General features: G+C 36.9%; 2 protein-coding genes across 3 annotated transcripts in view; both read left to right on the top strand.

The window, feature by feature from the left end:
* Positions 1 to 3,305, top strand: part of LOC137396997 (liprin-beta-1-like) — a 52,921-nt gene extending 49,616 nt beyond the window's left edge. For both annotated transcript variants that reach the window (XM_068083285.1, XM_068083289.1), the window contains exon 14: positions 2,469 to 3,305. In XM_068083285.1, the coding sequence (XP_067939386.1) occupies positions 2,469 to 2,626 (158 nt within the window). In that variant the 3' untranslated portion in view covers positions 2,627 to 3,305. The remainder of the gene's footprint in view (positions 1 to 2,468) is intronic.
* Positions 3,306 to 4,018: 713 nt separating this feature from the next.
* On the top strand, positions 4,019 to 18,744 carry LOC137385992 (replication protein A 70 kDa DNA-binding subunit-like). The gene is made up of 13 exons (XM_068072635.1): positions 4,019 to 4,078; positions 4,213 to 4,275; positions 4,712 to 4,844; positions 4,952 to 5,170; positions 5,268 to 5,442; positions 7,499 to 7,670; positions 8,015 to 8,213; positions 12,087 to 12,226; positions 13,080 to 13,299; positions 17,571 to 17,698; positions 17,792 to 17,905; positions 18,180 to 18,371; positions 18,477 to 18,744. The coding sequence occupies exons 2-13, from the start codon at positions 4,243 to 4,245 to the stop codon at positions 18,576 to 18,578; spliced, it is 1,827 nt and encodes a 608-aa protein (XP_067928736.1). The 5' UTR covers positions 4,019 to 4,078; positions 4,213 to 4,242; the 3' UTR covers positions 18,579 to 18,744.
* Positions 18,745 to 18,751: the final 7 nt, after the last annotated feature.

The following is an 18,751-nucleotide window of genomic DNA, read 5'->3' as shown; positions in this document are numbered from 1 at the left end:
AAGGCCTTCTGTATCTGTGTCAGTTGTTGAATGATTCCATGTGCATTGGGAATGTTACCACTAGCTCGCGCTTGTTGGAGAAGAACTGGCGAAGTCTCAATAGAGCCATCTGATCTCAAGCAATGGATCTTTTTATCTTCAGAGCCGCCGAGAGCATTGGCTAACCCGCATCTATTGTGCGACTTGACGATTAGATCATCTTGCAATTGCATGCCAAGCATTGACTATCCATTTCAAATAGACTTTCTGGACGCTGTGTAGAACTTTTCGCCGTGCACTGTCCAATTCTCATAAAACTGTCTGATATTACTCTTAAATGGAGGGGTTCAGTAGACATCAGGAGCCTGTTTAATTGTAGTGCAACCTCCTGGAGTAACGACCGTATCAATCCGGAGTTTTTTTAAGCGTTTCTTTTTGGCATCACGGATATAACATCTGTACGGGTCTCAGACAAGAAGGCGGTTTCCAAACAAAGAATAGCCCAAGATTTTTTGCAAAAAGTCTGCTGTCAGATCATCGTTGAAGAAAGAGTGACCGGCCCAACACAGGCAGAGAGTTTGTTCAAACTTGTCGACGATTTGTTTGCTTGGTCGCTTGTTGTTTAGCAGAACATATGGTCGCCATTTTAATCCGTCAGATCTAGCTTTCAGCATGACAGTAATGTGTAGCTTGTCATGACTGCTCGTCTTTACAGAAACCTCTCGGCTCTCTTACTAGCAACAGTGAGATTGTTTAAATAATCCGAATAGACAGCAGTCTCGTCTGCAACATGTGTGTGTGTGTGTGCGTGCGTGTGTGTGTGTATTATTTGACGATTGACACTGCTGTTCGAAAAATAGTAAGTAATTAATTATCTTCTCGGCGTACTCCTCTGGTTCCTTCTGGCAAATAGTCATTGGACGGCGTGAGACTAAGTTGTGACAAAACAAAAGCTTTTTTAACCAACCATTGCTTGCTTTGAAATCTTTATCTGTTGCAAATGTGAGCACTTCTCTCTGAATCATTGTTCGACTGTCACAAAGTTTCCTCTGACGTTGCTGACGAATCCAGCTGATGAGCTTCTCATTGAAATCCTTGTCATGCAGAGGACATCCTGAACCTTGAAGTCGTTTGCTCGGCGAGGTAGCATAAGACGTTTTCAACTGGGCTTCGAGTTGACTTGTCTTTTTGTCTTGTTTAATCTTTTAATCGTTTAACCGAGGAACCTTATCTTTTGCAGCCTTTGTTTTATTATATTTCTCAGCATACAAAGCAACATCCAGCTTAAATTACAGATCATATTTAGTTCGTTTTAAAGGTATAAATTCTTCAAATTTGCAATTGCTTGACATGTCTGCTACATGTAAGTTCTCATAGAGCTCTGCGGAAGTTTAGCAGCCAAATATGCGGTAGGTGTGTTTTAATTGAATGCAAGGTTCTCAATCTAGTAGGCTTTTATGCGCATGATCTATAAGCGTTTACCACAAGTTCGATTTGTGATCGATGTATGGTATATTTGTTACTGAATGTCGAAGTGTCAAAGTTAATCAAACAGCAATAGGTAGGTACCTTTGATCATTAGATAAAAAAATAGTATTCTAATGGAGGCGGCGTTCAATTGAAGGGTGGTGCTCTATTTTTCGACCCTTCGTCTATAGTGGCAGTCAAATGGAAGTGGCGTTCAAATAGAGGCGATGTTCAATTAGAGGTTTTACGGTATATTTATATATAATATAAGTATAGTATATATAATTGCAGTCAGCTCTTTCACTTATATTTCATATAAGTGAAAGAGCTGACTGCAATGAGTATGTGGTTCTATCAAAACATATGTAGGCTTCATTATATCTCATCTATGTTGTAGCACTATTAAACAATTGAACAAACTAAGATGGTTGAGACACTCGTTTCCTCCAGTTTATGCATGCACTGGAAATTAATCGATTTTTTTTGTGTCACTGCGGAATCTCATTCTCAGTCTGTTCTGATCTATTGCATTTTCATTCTTTAATTCAGATTCTTCCATGTGTTCTTTCACCACATATATGAACCTTCTCTTTATTGGCAGCTCTATCCATAGCACTCTTTATATATTTCTCATCTCACATCACGTGTCTATACCAACTCAATCTTGTCTCTCAATTTCTTTCCATCTGCGCAATAATGGCCTATTAAAAACATTGAGCATTCTTAATGTTGCAACATCAAAATTAGGGAGTATATACTAAGGGAGTATATTGTTTTGTACTGTACACATCTGTCTACAGCGGTCAATAGATTGTAGGGATGTTATACTTGTGTACTTCAAGGTTGTCTTTACTTTACCCAGAACGGTGCATTAAATCCATTCATTTGTGAAAACACTTGAAATGTTTTACATTGCCCTTTGGTTTCAGAACAATTTGTTTGTTTACAATTTCCAAAGGCAATATTGCTTTCATGCTGTATTCACTGCTTTGTTACATTGCCAGCTTTGATGTTGTTTTTAGGTAGACCGGTATCAGAATACCTCTGTCCTATAGAAGATGCTAACACTTCCAGGACTGAAAGCCAGAAAGTTAAAACAGCTGTCGCCATGTACAAGAAGGAGCTCAACAAACAGGGAGCAAAAAAACGCGATGCCAAGCTGAAACGTCAGAGTTCGTGAATATCATGGCATCTGTTTTGTCAGCCGCGTGATACAACTGCCTTTACAGCACCAGGATCTTCTGCACCTTCGGCTCCTAGCACCTGTCTCCGCTTTCAATCTTAAGCTACAACTGAATTTGCTATCTACAATCCAAACATTTTTATTCTGTTAGCAGTTTGTTTATCATTTCAAATAATTGTGTACATCATTTCCTTATGCTACTATTAAGATGCAATACTCCAATGGTGCGGTTAATATTTCTATTAGTGTATATTTCTATCAGTCTATGTTTATCTATATCTATGTCTATAGTTCTATGTTTATCTAATCAGTATTGCTTCAAGATCTGCTATCAGCTATTTATTACATTCTATAATAATTCTATAATTGCTATACTCTTTCATTTTTGTCCAACTACTGCCAGACTTTGTTACATGACAAGTTCTATAAACTTTGTACTTTTTCATGTAAATCTGTTCTTCCTCAGAGGCCAGCTACTATGTTATATTGTACACCGACTAATAAGACAATAGCGATTGTCTTTCAACTATACCCTGTTGTAAGCCACCATATTTTGTATTTCAAATATGATATGCTCTTAAAAATGACTAAGGTTGTTCGATGTTTTCGTACCTCAAGCATGCAGCTTTATATGGTTATGTATGTCATCAAGTAATAATACAATGCCACGCTCATTTCGTAATCTGCCTTTGCTTTCAGCATTTTTAAATGAAGTGTTCAAAACAAGAATGAGGCCAGAAAGATGTTTAATGAGAGGGTATGAGAGCTGATTGTATGTTTGATTTAACGCATATAATTATTTATGCTCATTAATTTGACTATCTGTAAGTGGTTGACAATTTTCTATTAGATATATTTTATGTGTATATATTATATTAGTGATATACGGACTATCAGTTAATTAAATTCTTCAAGCTGCAGTAGAAGTCACAAACAGGCCTGCCAACCCAAGAGTGGTGCAATGCGTGAGATTTGGTTTTGGGGCAATGCGTGAGATTTGGTTTTGGGGCAATTGATGTATCAATGATAGTATATATAAAATTGTGTAAATTGGGGCAAAATCTCAGGCATTTCTCACGCATTTTCATTTTTTCTTTGGGGTGATTGCGTGAGTCTCAAGCCCAATGCGTGAGAGTTGGCAAGTATAGTCATAAAGCGTTATAAATTAGGAATTGTTTTATCTGTCTTTGCCACAAGAAATTTTATGGTTTTGTATTGACGTAAAAGCGCGCGCATTTGTAGCTTTGCTTCTAGGTTTACTGAAAGGTGAAGGAGATATCGAATATTGCCAACAAAATTAATTCATTTTCGCAGGCTAAGGCGGGAACAACCTTGGTTAGTATCGCAACTGCTGACAGGTAAACTGATAGTTTGTTAGTAAATTCGACATCAAATGATCAAATAATTATTTTTAAACAGCTCGTAGGAGATTAATTTAAACTAGTGCATGTAGGTGAACTAAGTGCGGTCCTAATTCATTCATGTCAACAATGAGCATCTTTCTCTACATATAGTGTGCATATTCAGTGCTTCTGACCTAGAACTCGTTCCTTTTCCTAAGTTTTACTCCACATATTTTGCAGATTTATCCCAGTCGATGTTAACAAGCAAACATGGAATCTCTACTGACAACTGGTGGTTTGAAGGTAAGAGACAAATTTGTCGCATTTCAAATCAAAATCTTTAAACCGTCATCCGTAAGTTTAGATTTTTTCCTGCTACTTATGTTTACCAGTTTCATATTATTTTTTTACATGAGGCACACTATCAGCCACTTCTAAATAATCTAACGTTTGTTTTGACATAGTGTCTTGACGCAATGTTGATTCCACTTTTGTCCTGTCATCAAGAAAACTACCCTTAATAAAGAATAAGTTTTGCTTCTTCCTTCGTAAGCTGTAGTATACTGGCACTGGCTTAGCAATCTCAGCCTTAAATTCTTCTGACAAACAAAAGGTTGCTATAGCTTTGGATTGATTTCAAGTGGTTATGGATTTTATATTAAGGCTTGTTGTCTAGATGCTGCATAGGCCAGTACTACCATTTTGATTGCAAAGCTCTTTGACATTCCACCAATTTTAGAAACTGTTGTCAGAAGTACCAATCTCATCTGCATTTCAACCAGTGCTTCAAGTTGTAGCTTTGAAAGAGATTACAAAAGGGTCAAATCTTCGCTATAGAGTCTATGTGCATGATGGGGAACATTCTACATCCAGTAAGTTCAGATTCTGTGGACTTGATTGTAAATAGGTGTAAGTATTGTGTTTTATAGTTATTGATGTTAATCAATTTGTACCTAATGAAGTGTAAACTGCTCTCCAGATGCCATGCTGGCCGCTCAGCACTCACAGATGGTACAGAACAAAGCTATCACCGCCAATTGTCTAATAAAGGTAACCGACTACACACTTTCACTGCCCAGTGTAGGCAAAAAGGTTCTTTGCATTGCTGGCCTGGTCGTTATAAAGACTGGAGAAGAGGTTGGGAAACGACTGGGTGATCCAGTTGCTATAAAAGTGACAGAGCTTACGAGTCATCAGCGTGAGTATTACTGGTTGAAGGTTTCCCTCAGTTTATTCCTACATAGTCAAGTGTAGTTATGTTTGTACTAGCTTTATGGCAACATTTTAATTTGTAGCCAACGGTGAAGGAGTGCAGCCATTAAAAGATGCAAACACAAGCTCTGGTTTCTATGGTAACCGACCTCAACAGCAAAAGCCTAAGGAGCCAGGTAGTGCGGGAAGCGCGGGCACACCAGGCGGAGGAGTTGGGCGAGTCTATCCTATAGCCAGTCTCACTCCTTACCAAAACAAGTTCGTTTTTGCTTGTATTGAACTGAAACTATGTTACATTTCAGTGTCCCAGCAAAATGAATGTCGCTAGCACTCTAACTTAGCTCATTAAAAATGAATGATAAATATATATACAGTCAAACATGGATAACTCGAACTTCAAGGGACCGAGCAAAAGTGTTCGAATTATCAGAGCGTTCAAGTTATCAGAGCACTGTCACAAGTCCATGTATTTACTTATTTATTAGTAGATACATGTACATATACAAACTATGATATAAATCAAAAGCACAAATGGCTTGTTTCAAATTAAATGCTTCTAATGTAAAGTTTAAAACGTTTTTATCAAAAAGTATAGAGATTTTTCTATCACTTGAAATTGGTTTGTAGTTTGAGGTGATGTTATTGCCAGGACGTTTTTCAGATTGACATTGGCAAAACTTGATCGTTGTTAAAATGCTCAAAAGAAAAGACATTTTTTATCTTTTGGGGTTTTACCCACGATCAATTTTGCCGTTTTTTCTTGAAGTTTATGCAAAGATTACCTTACTTTACTTGGGATTCGTTAAGAGCAACACTCCGAGGCAGTTCAATTAGAAGTTTTACGAGGTTTTACGGTACATTCTATATCACTCACGCTTTTTTAATAGATACTTATTGAATGTACACAGGTATGCTGTGTTTAGGTCAAACGATGAATAGTTTTTTGTAGCTAAGACAACGTATACGTTTAATTACAACAATTTTTAAGACGTTTTAAACATTCAACATTCCGACGTTGATTCAACACGGAATCAACGTCGAAAAACTATTCATCACGGGCTAGCCGGGTCACGCACTCAAGGATTTTCGCCACGCACATACAAAACAGCATGCGATTTTTGTTTTGTATGTGCGTGGCGAAAATCCTTGCGCGCGTGACCCGGCTAGCCCGTGCTATTCATCGTATAGCAGTATAAATCAAATTTCACCAAACCTTTAGAAAAGTCGTTGACAAAAATATTTTGCCGGTGGTGGTAATAACGACGCTTATGAATTACGAAAAGATGAGGTTTACCTCTATGGCTTTGAATAAAGTGATTTTCTAAAGCGATAACAACCGTTTCGGTAGCCGTTGGGCAAAAAACAGTTCGAATTAACAGTGTTGAGTTCGAGTTATCTATAGCAATTTATCATTACGTGGAACGGACCAAAGAAACCGTTCGAATTAACCATGTGTTCGAGTTATCCGTGGACGAGTTATCCATGTTTGACTGTATATATGCCGAAACCTCGCTGCAATCATTTTACAATAATAAGAAATAAACTTTCAGGCGTTTAGTTTTTTAACATAAAATTTAAGTTTTATTTTAGAAAATCTTTACGTTGGGAATTAAAATCAGCTAGTGTCCATTTTGAATGGGTTTGAAATCGCAGCAAATAATAGCCATGTTCATTCTGCTACTAGATACAAAGTATTGAAATTATTGAAAATTTGAAACCGTTTGTTTTTTGGTGTTTGTAACAAATTTTAAGCGAGTTACATTTTAGCCATTTTTAAAATCTAACTTGAAATATACCTAAAGTTATTATCAAATCTTGCGCCACGTGAAGCCCAGAGTTTCTTGAATCTGTTAGAATTCATCGTATTCCCTCCTAACATATTATTGGTTTCAAATTAGCATTCACACATAAATTAATTTTAAACTGTTGCACCCAAACTCAGTGGAGGTTGCAAATAGCAGTTGTGAAACTTTCCTATTCATATGGCACCCAATTAATAGGTGCTAAATTCACCGATATATTTCGACTCACTATGGTAGTGCCTTGTTCTCGCTCACACACACTTCCATAAAGTTATTATATTTATATATGAAGACCGGGAAAAACATGTTTCATGGTCACGCATCAGTTTCTCATCACACAAGCCTTTCCTTCCGTATAGTGATTACCTGACTATCAATAGACAAACAGTCGGAGTAGACCTCTCTGTGTTACTTTGTGAAAGGCTAGACAGCCATCACACTAGACTGATGGAATGTTCTTTAACACTGCTGTTTTTCAATGTTTACCCGTCGGGCTAACGTCTCATCTGCAGGTGGACAATAAAGGCTCGAGTCACTCAGAAGAGCGCTGTACGAACATACAGCAACTCTAGGGGCGAAGGCAAGTTCTTCAACTGCGTCTTCACTGATGAGAGTGGAGAGATTAAGGCTACCGCCTGGAAGACTGAATGTGATGCTTTTTTTGAACAGCTCGAGCTGAACAAGGTTAGGTTCTCACAACCGCACTACTCACTACTAATTGTATAATTCATTACGCCCCTGGTACGCCCCTGGTCAACTCTGGTCATTACGCCCCTGGTCAACTCTGGTCATTTACTATTCCAGTTAGTATCATAGATCTCTACTATATCTGTATTATACTGTATTATATATGTATTATACTGTATTATATATGTATTATACTGTATTATATATGTATTATACTGTATTATATATGTATTATACTGTATTATATATGTATTATACTGTATTATATATGTATTATACTGTATTATATATGTATTATACTGTATTATATATGTATTATACTGTATTATATATGCAAACAGGTCTACTTCGTCTCGAAAGGCCAGTTAAAAACGGCCAACAAGCAGTTCTCCAACACAAACAATGACTATGAGATGAACTTGTCTGCTGACACAAGGATTGTCCCTTGTGATGACTCGGAGTCGTCCTCCGTGCCAGCGGTCCAATACAAGTTTGTTACAGTAGCAGACTTGTCGGAAAAGGCTGTCGGTAGTCTGATAGGTGTGTATGCTACTCACAATTTCTTACCTTGTACACGCAACTTGAAAGTGTCATTGGCAGCGCTGAAATGCTTTGAGCTAAATTGGTGTAGTAAACAACCTTAAAAGTTGACTTGAAACAAAATCCACATTAAAGTTATTTGGCATCAAAATATTCACTATGTCTTACTCTATTGTGTTGTAGGTGCTAAATATGTGGAAATGTGATTACAAGCTCTTAAAAGCTAAAAAACGAACAGTTAATCACAGCCACACGAGACCGCCGTAGTTTGGATTCTCTTTCCAAAATGGCTCAAATGTGGCGTTGTTGTAGGAGATGGCTTCTGTTTACACTTTCATGCAACCTCGTTCGTCGAAATATTTTCACGAATATACTTCACGCATTCAATAAAACCATGTCTATTGTTCTTACGCGTCTATTTTATCGTCATTGTAATGCTGTCACTTTTAGCAATGATATCTTATAACTTACCGTAAAAATTTGTTTAATTTTTTAACCTTAGCTCGAAGGAGTACGTAACATTTTCTGATAATCATGACGAGTCTGTTGGTCACCCTTGATAATCGAAAATCGCTGCATAAATTATTTTTGAAGTATTGGGTCACATGATCAGATTACGACTAGACGATTGGACCAAGCCGAAACAAAACTGTAAAGTAGCGAATATTTATATTTGATACGGGGTATTTGGTAAAACCTGAACTGTTTGTCATAAACTAGTGTTACGAAAGGTTTTATATTGAGCCTTTTATTGGCCTTTCAATTCGCGTGAGAACATCACGTGACAAGACAATAACCAACTGTAATGATCGGAATCAGTTTATTTCTCTGATGTAGACATTCCATTTGGTTATTGTTTTGACACGGGATGTTTTCACGTGGATTAAAAGGCTCAATATAAAACTTCTCGTAGCACTAGTTTATGACAAACACTTTGGGTTTTACTGAAGACCCTGTATCAGATATAGATGCTCACTACTTTACAGTTTTGTTTCGGCTTGGTCTAATCGTCTTGTCGTAATCCGATCATGTGACCCATACTTCCTGCCAAACAGCGCTTTGAATTTCTGCAGCATTTTTCGATTACCGCAGGTGACCAACAGGCTTGTCATTTCTATCAGACAATGATATGTACTCCTTTGAGCTAAGGTTAGAAAATTAAACGAATTTTCACAATTATAAGATATCAGTGCTGAAAGTGACAGCGTTACAACGACGATAAAACAGACGCGTAGGAACAATAAACATGGTTTTATTGAATGCTTGAAGTATATTTGCGAAAATATTTTGACGAATGAGGTTGCATGAAAGTACAGTCAAACATGGATTACTCGTCCACGGATAGCTCGAACACATGGTTAATTCGAACATTTCCTTTGGTCCGTTCCCACGTAATGATAAATTGCTATAGATAACTCGAACTCAACACTGTTAATTCGAACTGTTTTTTTGCCCAACGGCTACCGAAACGGTTGTTATCGCTTTAGAAAATCACTTTATTCAAAGCCATAGAGGTAAACTTCATCTTTTCGTAATTCATAAGCGTCGTTATTACCACCATCGGCAAAATAGTTTTGTCAACGACTTTTCTAAAAGTTTGGTGAAATTTGATTTATACTGCGATACGATGAATAGCACGGGCTAGCCGGGTCACGCGCGCAAGGATTTTCGCCACGCACATACAAAACAAAAATCGCATGCTGTTTTGTATGTGCGTGGCGAAAATCCTTGAGTGCGTGACCCGGCTAGCCCGTGATGAATAGTTTTTCGACGTTGATTCCGTGTTGAATCAACGTCGGAATGTTGAATGTTTAAAACGTCTTAAAAATTGTTGTAATTAAACGTATACGTTGTCTGAGCTACAGAAAACTATTCATCGTTTGACCTAAACACAGAATACGTGTGTACATTCAATAAGTATCTATTAAAGCGTGAGTGATATAGAATGTACCGTAAACCCTCGTAAAACTTCTAATTGAACTGCCTCGGAGTGTTGCTCTTAACGAATCCCAGGTAAAGTAAGGTAATCTGCATAAACTTCAAGAAAAAACGGCAAAATTGATCGTGGGTAAAACCCCAAAAGAAAAAAATGTCTTTTCTTTTGAGCATTTCAACAACGATCAAGTTTTGCCAATGTCAATCTGAAAAACGTCCTGGCAATAACATCACCTCAAACAACAAACCAATCTCAAGTGATAGAAAAATCTCTATACTTTTTCATGAAAACGTTTTAAACTTTACATTAGAAGCATTTAATTTGAAACAAGCCATTTGTGCTTTTGATTTATATTATAGTTTGTATATGTACATGTATCTACTAATAAATAAGTAAATATATGGACTTGTGACAGTGCTCTGATAACTTGAACGCTCTGATAATTCGAACACTTTCGCTCGGTCCCTTGAAGTTCGAGTTATCCATGTTTGACTGTATAAACAGAAGGCATCTTGTTCAACTATGTCCTATTTAAGCCATTTTGGAAAAAGATTCTAATCTACGGTGGTTTTGTGATGGCGGCGATTAACTGTTTGTTTTTGAGCTTTTAAGAGCTTGTAATCATATTTCCGCATATTTTGCACATACAACACAGCCATATTTTGCACATACAACACAGCAGAGTAAGACATGGTGAATCTTTTGTTACCAAATAACTGTAATGTGAATTTTGTTGCAAGGAAACCTTAAAACAGATTTCAGGAAGTGCTTCGCTGGACATGAATTTAATGAAATCAGAGTTATATTTACCAACTTAGCGGCCAATCACAAATCTGTCAGTTTTATGTTGGCATATACCAGCATGTTCATGTTGTCTACTCAAACCTCCTATTTTGTCGGTGTGTGGGATAAAACCGTTGATTAAAGTCTAAATACAATAGACCAGAGCCGTATAGTTTCACAGAGTCCCGCGACTAACAGAAGCGTATACGGGAGCTCGCTCGATTCCAAACAAACAGGCCACGCCTACTATTTTTATATAAGTTATAATGGAGAGGTCGCAACATTAATCAACAAAAACTACTCCCATTAGCAGTCACTTTAAAATTGATTGTTGTATCATGAACCATTTGAAAGAAAACAAAATTTCCTACAAGAAGCTGCTAATAACGTTTTTGTAAAAACGTAAAGTAAATGCAAAAAAGAGCGGTATTGAGAGCGAGGTATGAATATTCCATTAGAGATCAGTATGTCGATCCGGTTTGTTTGGAATCCGACGTTTTTGTTTCCGGTTTTGGTCGCGAGACGTTTTAAAGCTATATGACTCTGCTAGTACAGAGCTGTATAACTTCACAGAGTTTCGCTGCTAACGGATGCGCATATCGGAGCTCGAACGGCTCCAAACAAATAAGCCGCGCCCACTATTGTTTTATATAAGTTATAATGGAGAGGCCGCAACACTAACCAACAAAAATTACTCCCATTGGCAGTCACTCTGAAATTGATTGTTGTATTATACACCATTTGAAAAAAGACAAAAATCTCTACAAGAAACTACCAGCGATTTTTTGTAATAAAGTAAAGTAAATGCAAAAGAGTGAGATGTTGAGAGCAAGGTAAGAATATTCCATTAGAGATCAGTATGTCGATCGGGTTTGTTTGGAATCAAGCGTTTTTGTTTCCGGCTCTTGGTCACGGGACTCTGTGAAACTATACGACACTGCAATAGACCAGGAAGTTTTAGTACTTCCTAAAGTGCTTCATTCTATCTGCTGCCAAGCAGGCAACCTCTACAGACTAAAATGTTACTTTTTGTCCGAACAATCTAGAAAAAAAGCCAAATTTTATCTGTAGTGATTAAAGAAACAGTCGAGGAGGTGTTTTGATGCGTTTTGGCATTTTTGTCGCTCCTTTACCATTGGTTTTTGATTTGACAGATATATGTGGAGTTGTGCACAATGTTGGAGACATAAATACGATTATTGCCAAGGTCTCACAAAAAGAGATGATGAAGAGAGATATCGAACTAGTCGATGATACAAATATGGCAGTTCGTCTGACTGTCTGGGGTGAAGAGGTGAGTGGGAATCTTCCTGATGATTAATGCAGGTCATTAAAGCCTTAAAGGTTGACTTGCAACAAAACTCACATTACAGTTTGTTGATATCAAAAGATTCACCATGTCTTACCCTGCTGTGTTGAAGGTGCAAAATATGTGGAAATGTGATTACAAGCTCTTAAAAGCTCAAAAACGAACAGTTAATCACAGCCGGCACAAAAACGCCATTGATTAGAATATCTTTATTTGGCTGGCATACTCCAACAGTTTGGTTATTGTTTTGACACGTGATGTTATCAGCGATAGAAGCATGTTCTAGAGTGATAGAATCATATGTTCTAGAGTGATAGAAGCATATGTTCTAGAGCGATAGAATCATATGTTCTAGAGTGATAGAAGCATATGTTCTAGAGCGATAGAATCATATGTTCTAGAGCGATGGAAGCATATGTTCTAGAGCGATAGAAGCATATGTTCTAGAGCGATAGAAGCATATGTTCTAGAGCGATAGAAGCATATGTTTTAGAGTGATAGAATCATATGTTCTAGAGCAATAGAATCATATGTTCTAGAGCGATAGAAGCATATGTTCTAGAGCGATAGAAGCATATGTTCTAGAGTGATAGAATCATATGCTCTAGAGCGATAGATGCATATGTTCTAGAGCGATGGAATCATATGTTCTAGAGCGATGGAATCATATGTTCTAGAGCGCGAGAACATATTCTTTAAATCACACATCAGCTCGAATTTGTTTTTGTCTGCATTTAATACATATAGTTTGGTCACTGTTACAAGCCATGTTAACTGTAATACACTGTAAATGTTAGTTTTATGGTAACATCCATGAACTCATTCTGCACTTCTACAGGCAGCGAAGTTCTCTGAAGAGACTGGTAGGGTGTTGGCTGTTAGGGGTTGTAAGATCAGTGACTGGAATGGCAGGTCCTTAAGTTCACTTTCTTCAAGCCAGCTTATTCTCAATCCTGACTGCACAGAAGGACACCAATTGAGGGGATGGTATGATACTCACGGTGGCAGCACACAGTTTAAGAGCTATGCCAGTGATGGCGGTATGAGTGGTTCTGGCAGTGAGTACCGATACCGCTGTCTTTTTTGTCCAGCAGTTTTTTATGTCAGCGCATTTCCTTCGCATCATTTGTTGTTCGAATAATATTAAATAGCTATTCATACCCTCTTCATAGTGGTCGTAATGGTAAAAATGAAGCAAGTGTTGTTTTCCTAAAAACTGAAGCTAACTACTCATAAAATCCACGCGCAAATATTTTCAGGTCAATAATTGAACCTTTACATGCAAATTCGATTTTTTTCTGTTACCTTCGTCATATATCAACAAATTGTATTTCAAAGTATTTTTTCCCATTTAAAATATTTTAATCTAACATATAGGATATATCAACAAGTACGCTCACAATAGATTTGAATTCCTGGGCAGACTTGAAACCAAATAATTGACCTAGCTGAGTCAACAGTTGGCTACACAGCTGTTATTGCGGTATTCAAGGTTTGTTGTTGGTCTCAGCTTGTGCGAAAATGTGCTGAATGGCTAAATTGTTTCTGATCGATATGAGTTGTCCATCTCCTAAGTATTCTGGCAAAATGCATAGACTTCCTCTGTCACACCTCGTGATTAAGTAATATGTTTTGTTAGTATGCACCTTCTCGAGTGTATGCCTTTATGGGCCGTCGGAAAGTAGCTTCAAATACTGCAGGGTTTATAGCACATGTGTCAATCAGCTACATGTGACCTGCCACGACATTTTATGTGGCCCGCGAGAGCTTAACTCATTCGCACCGGACGCGAGTTAACTCGCGTATTTATAACATTGCTAGGCGCCCAACCTAGTTATCTCGCTTCTGAAATTATCCACTCTTTCTATCGTTATTTTTAAATTATAGAAGAATATTTTTGATTAGTTAGAAAGAAGAATTTCTGGCTAATCAAACACACGTACAAATATGTCTCAATGATGTCTCTAGCAAAACTTGTAACCAAAATACTACACCCATATCGACATCTAGCTAAACCGGAAATCATCGCCGTGACTTTAAATTTTATTGTTAGCGATCAATTTTCCTCAACTTCAGAAGTAAATCTGCAGATTCAAAAGGGGTAAGACAGTGAAAGTCAAATCGAAACATTATTTTTAATGTTTCAAAGTTTTGATTAACTTTTAATTTTGTCAATTTGAATCGTTATGCTCGAATATAAATGCGCTTTTATGCTGTCAGTCGTAGTCAGAATAAAGTTATCATTCAGTTTCAATAGGATCGTATTGATTCTTAGAGCTGCCTATGAAGTCTGAAAAGTCAAGAACAGAGTTATTGAACATATTTTTATTATTGAATCATGTTTATGACAGTTTCTTTGAGTTATATTGGCATGTAGATTTGCTATGCTTTGGTTTGAAGAACAGTACTCGCGAGGAAAAGTTCGAAATTAGAGTTTCATGATTATCGTGTTCATGACTAACTGTATATGTATAAATAATGTTCATAGCTGTTTATTGTATGTAATAAATAAGTAATTTTAGTCAAACACTATATTTTGCAATTATATGGTGCAAGTCTAACTTTGTTTCAGCAAATAGCAAATACCTTTTTTGTTTTTAGCTGCTTACATGTTGATTTCGTGTTGCTGCTGTTGCAATTATTTAGTGTTTGCAGGTTTAATGTGTGTATGCAAACAAATTAATGTTCTTAGCAGTTCACAATTTTTTTATTTTACTGGAAATATGCCCATGTTAATGGGTATTGTGTAATTTTTCTGATTCGTTTCCGAAAAAATTGTTCTGCATGTTTTGCTGTGCAACTGTTCTGTTTGCGACTTTAAGTAATAAGCTCAGAGTTATTTGATATCAAAGAGTACAGTGGAACCTCGATTTTCGAACATAATCCGTTCCAGAAGGTTGTTCGAGATCTGACACAATTATTCCCATTAGAATTAATGTATGTAATATTTAATCCATTCCAAGCCGAGATAACAACTTCGATGAAATATTTTTAACACTTTACGCCATAAACTGTACTGTATACTACATACCATAAATAAAAACGGGTAGATATAGATCATGTTTAATTTTAATAAAAGATTTTCCCACGACCAAACACGAGCGAAGCGAGTGTTTGGGAGCTTTATGATAAATGCATATGTGCACACAACTCCCGAAAATTATCCGTCAACGACCATACCCAACCATTGTACCAAAATCCATTCGAAAAATTTAACCATTTTTGTGTGGAGTTGTCTAAGTATAATAATGATACAAAACAGATATAAACCCATTTAAATATGTTACCAAGTTTGTGAAAAGTGTCGACAATATCCTAAAACTTACCCATCTGATCGGATTATACATAACTAGAAAGAATAATTTGGCCTAAAATCGCCATTAAAACCTGACAAGCCTTTTTAATCAAAATTAAGACCGGACAGCAAAACGCCGATAAAGCCATGCGACAGATAGTAGAACCATTAAGCCGTGTGCTTTTCACGAAAAAACGTGCACATTTCACCAGTCTATTATTATTCGATTTTATAAGATTTAATTATAAGAATAATCATTCGAATTTACAAGATCGAAGTATATGGTGACCGATGGTGTGCAATATGTTACTGTTATTATTTTTCTAAAGATTTTGTTGATGATACTACGGCTGTGCCCAATATCGCGGTACCAATATCGCGGTACTGCCAAGCCGTTTTTAATATCTGCAAAATTAAGTAATAGGTCTACATTTTCTTATAGATATACAGCTGTTTCTATGACAACCAACTAAAATCTGTTTAGATTTTTAAATTCAGCATAGTTTTTTGGATATAAATACAGAAATCTGAATAAATATCACAACTTCTTGATATTGGTTGCTATGACATTTTGAAATGTAAACAAATTTGTGCATTGGTTTTCGTTTCTCAAACTTTAACACCAGTTTTCTCAGAACTAGGTTTTTGCACTAATGGTTAACATGCATTCAGTTTATTGACCATAAAATCTGCTGTAATTAAACTGGAATCAAATTTTTTTTTGCAAAATAACAGAATTTTCTCCTTCTGCTAGTGTAGATAACTCTAAATTTCACACACCCGACTTCACCATGGTTTCCATGATCATGACCCATTTCTTCAGTTTGCAAAAAACCTCCAGACACGCGTGAATGTTAATGCTTGCTTTCTGTTACAGATCGCTGTCAAAACCATTCTACACAACCAACTTTCAAACTGTATATTACACAGCAGCTTGCCATTTTACTTCTAATATTGCATTTCTCCTATTGCAGGGAGAGATATAAACATTTAATATTTTCCTTTCATTATTGCTGTTTGTCGTACATAATAACACCCACCCCTAGTACATTACAGCTACCATTGCAGTTCTCCTATTGCACTGCAGTGCCATTTGACTGCTAATATTGCATTTCTCAACCAGCTGTACCCTTTCTTTTTTCCAATATCACTTTGGTCGTGGGCTGTATGACAGGAATTTCTAGTCTATCTATGATGATGAAAAGAGAAAACAAAAAGTAAACACTTTTAATGTTTGGCTCTTGAAACCTCAAAAACATTAAAGGTTGAGATACAATACCACAAACTGCAGAAATTAATAAAGAAACAGCAGAAAATACAACAGATCGGTTACATCAAAAATTGTGTGAAAAAGAAAATATAAACAGCAATGGCGCGTTTACTTCACATCTATGAAGACGAATCCTCCAAAACAATTTAGGGTGATTTGATCGGAGGGGTTGTCTCTAGCAAATCTGTTCGGTAGAGGGACTTCATATCAGATGGTTCCTTCCTTTTTGTAAAGAATTTATGAAGAGCAACTTGCTTCTCCTTTTGTTAACACATGTTTCCATGCTGTTTCCGGAGCTATTCCGAACATTTAATTCCAATGCGCATGCTCCGGTTGGGTCGAGAACAGAATTTATGTGCGAGATCCGAAACGAATAAGTCTCAATTTTTTTGGTCAAGAACCGAAGTTCCGCTGTAGTTAAATTTATTTTACATTATTCGATTACATTTCGTTACAATTATAAGTTACATCTGGCCCTTTGAGGACAGCCATTACGCCGATGTGGCCCTCGGTGAAAATGAGTGGGACACCCCTGGACTGTATAATTTTAAGTGTGGCTCTAATGTTGCTGTTGTAAGGGTTCTGTACAGGTTTTACTGAATACTGGTTTGTGCATTGGTGTCTTCAGCCCTTCATTGTTGCAGTATTTGTTTTGACTTTTTTCAGCCAAGACATGCCCACAGCGGCATACTGGGGACCCTGCAGTATGCCCGCAGCGGCATACTTTTTTGCTTTTAGGATTTGTTGTCTTCTATCTTTTAAAGGCATGCAAAGAACATGGAAGACATTTGACTGTATTCAAACGGACAAGCTCGGAATGTCTGACAAACCAGACTACTATAGTGTCAAAGCCATGGCCGCTTTTATTAAGAAGGACAACTGCATGTACATGGTAAGCTTGAAGAATTTATCGGCTATGCATATGAATGTTCAGTATTTTAACCTCTAACGGTCTAACCTATGCAATCCTCTAAAACCATTATAGGCTTGTGCCAGTGAGGGCTGCAACAAGAAGGTTATAGACAATGGAGATGGCACTTACAGATGTGAGAAATGCAACAAAACCATGCCAGAATTCAAATACAGACTCCTTCTGCAAGTACGATATAATAAATCTTATTCGCTGATAGCTGCTATATTACTATTGGGCACATGTGCAAACTATTATACCAAAGTATTCACCTCCTGAAATTCGGATGTAAATAACTCGGCCACAATGTGTTGTAGAAATCATTTTCAGGCTATTGACGTATGTTACATTTTAGAGGACCATTACAGGACACTACTCACGCAGGTAATCTGAATCAAGAGTTGACTGATAAACTAGGAATGTGTTTCTGTTTAATATGTTATGTACAAATCATTTCTCTTAGATAAATATGGCCGACAGCATGGGCTTTCACTGGGTGACAGCATTTCAGGACTCAGCGGAGAAGCTGCTGGGTAAAACAGCCAAGGAGATGGGAGAGATGAAGGAAGATGAAGAATTGTTTGATAGTACTTTAAAGAATGCTTTGTATAAACCTTATCAAATGACTCTGCGAAGCAAGATGGAGTCCTACAATGTAAGTATTCAGGCTATCATGTATCTCCTGAATAAATGGCTGTTAACATTTATATACTGTTGTTAGCGTGCTTAAACATGTCTTATCATTGATGCTGTATTGTAGGATGACAATCGGTTGAAGACTGTTATGGTGGAGATGAAAGACCTTGACATTGTCGCTTACAACAAGCGACTTCTGGGTGAAATCAAAAGAATGAGGTCATAGACTAAGAAAATCTCAGTCTTCTTGCTTGTTAAAAACCTAATAACCTAATATTGATGTTCTCCTATTATGCCATTCTTTTGTAATATTTTATCATATTCATGTATTGTATATTTTTTTGTCTGCTAAGAAACAAGACACCAGCTTAACATTACAGACTAAAATAACACCCAAAT

This window comes from Watersipora subatra, chromosome 1 (assembly GCF_963576615.1).
Source record: "Watersipora subatra chromosome 1, tzWatSuba1.1, whole genome shotgun sequence".
In the NCBI taxonomy this organism is placed as follows: Eukaryota; Metazoa; Bryozoa; class Gymnolaemata; order Cheilostomatida; family Watersiporidae; genus Watersipora; species Watersipora subatra.
The sequence above is the reverse complement of the archived record's forward strand: the minus strand, read 5'-3'. Positions and strand labels throughout refer to the sequence as shown.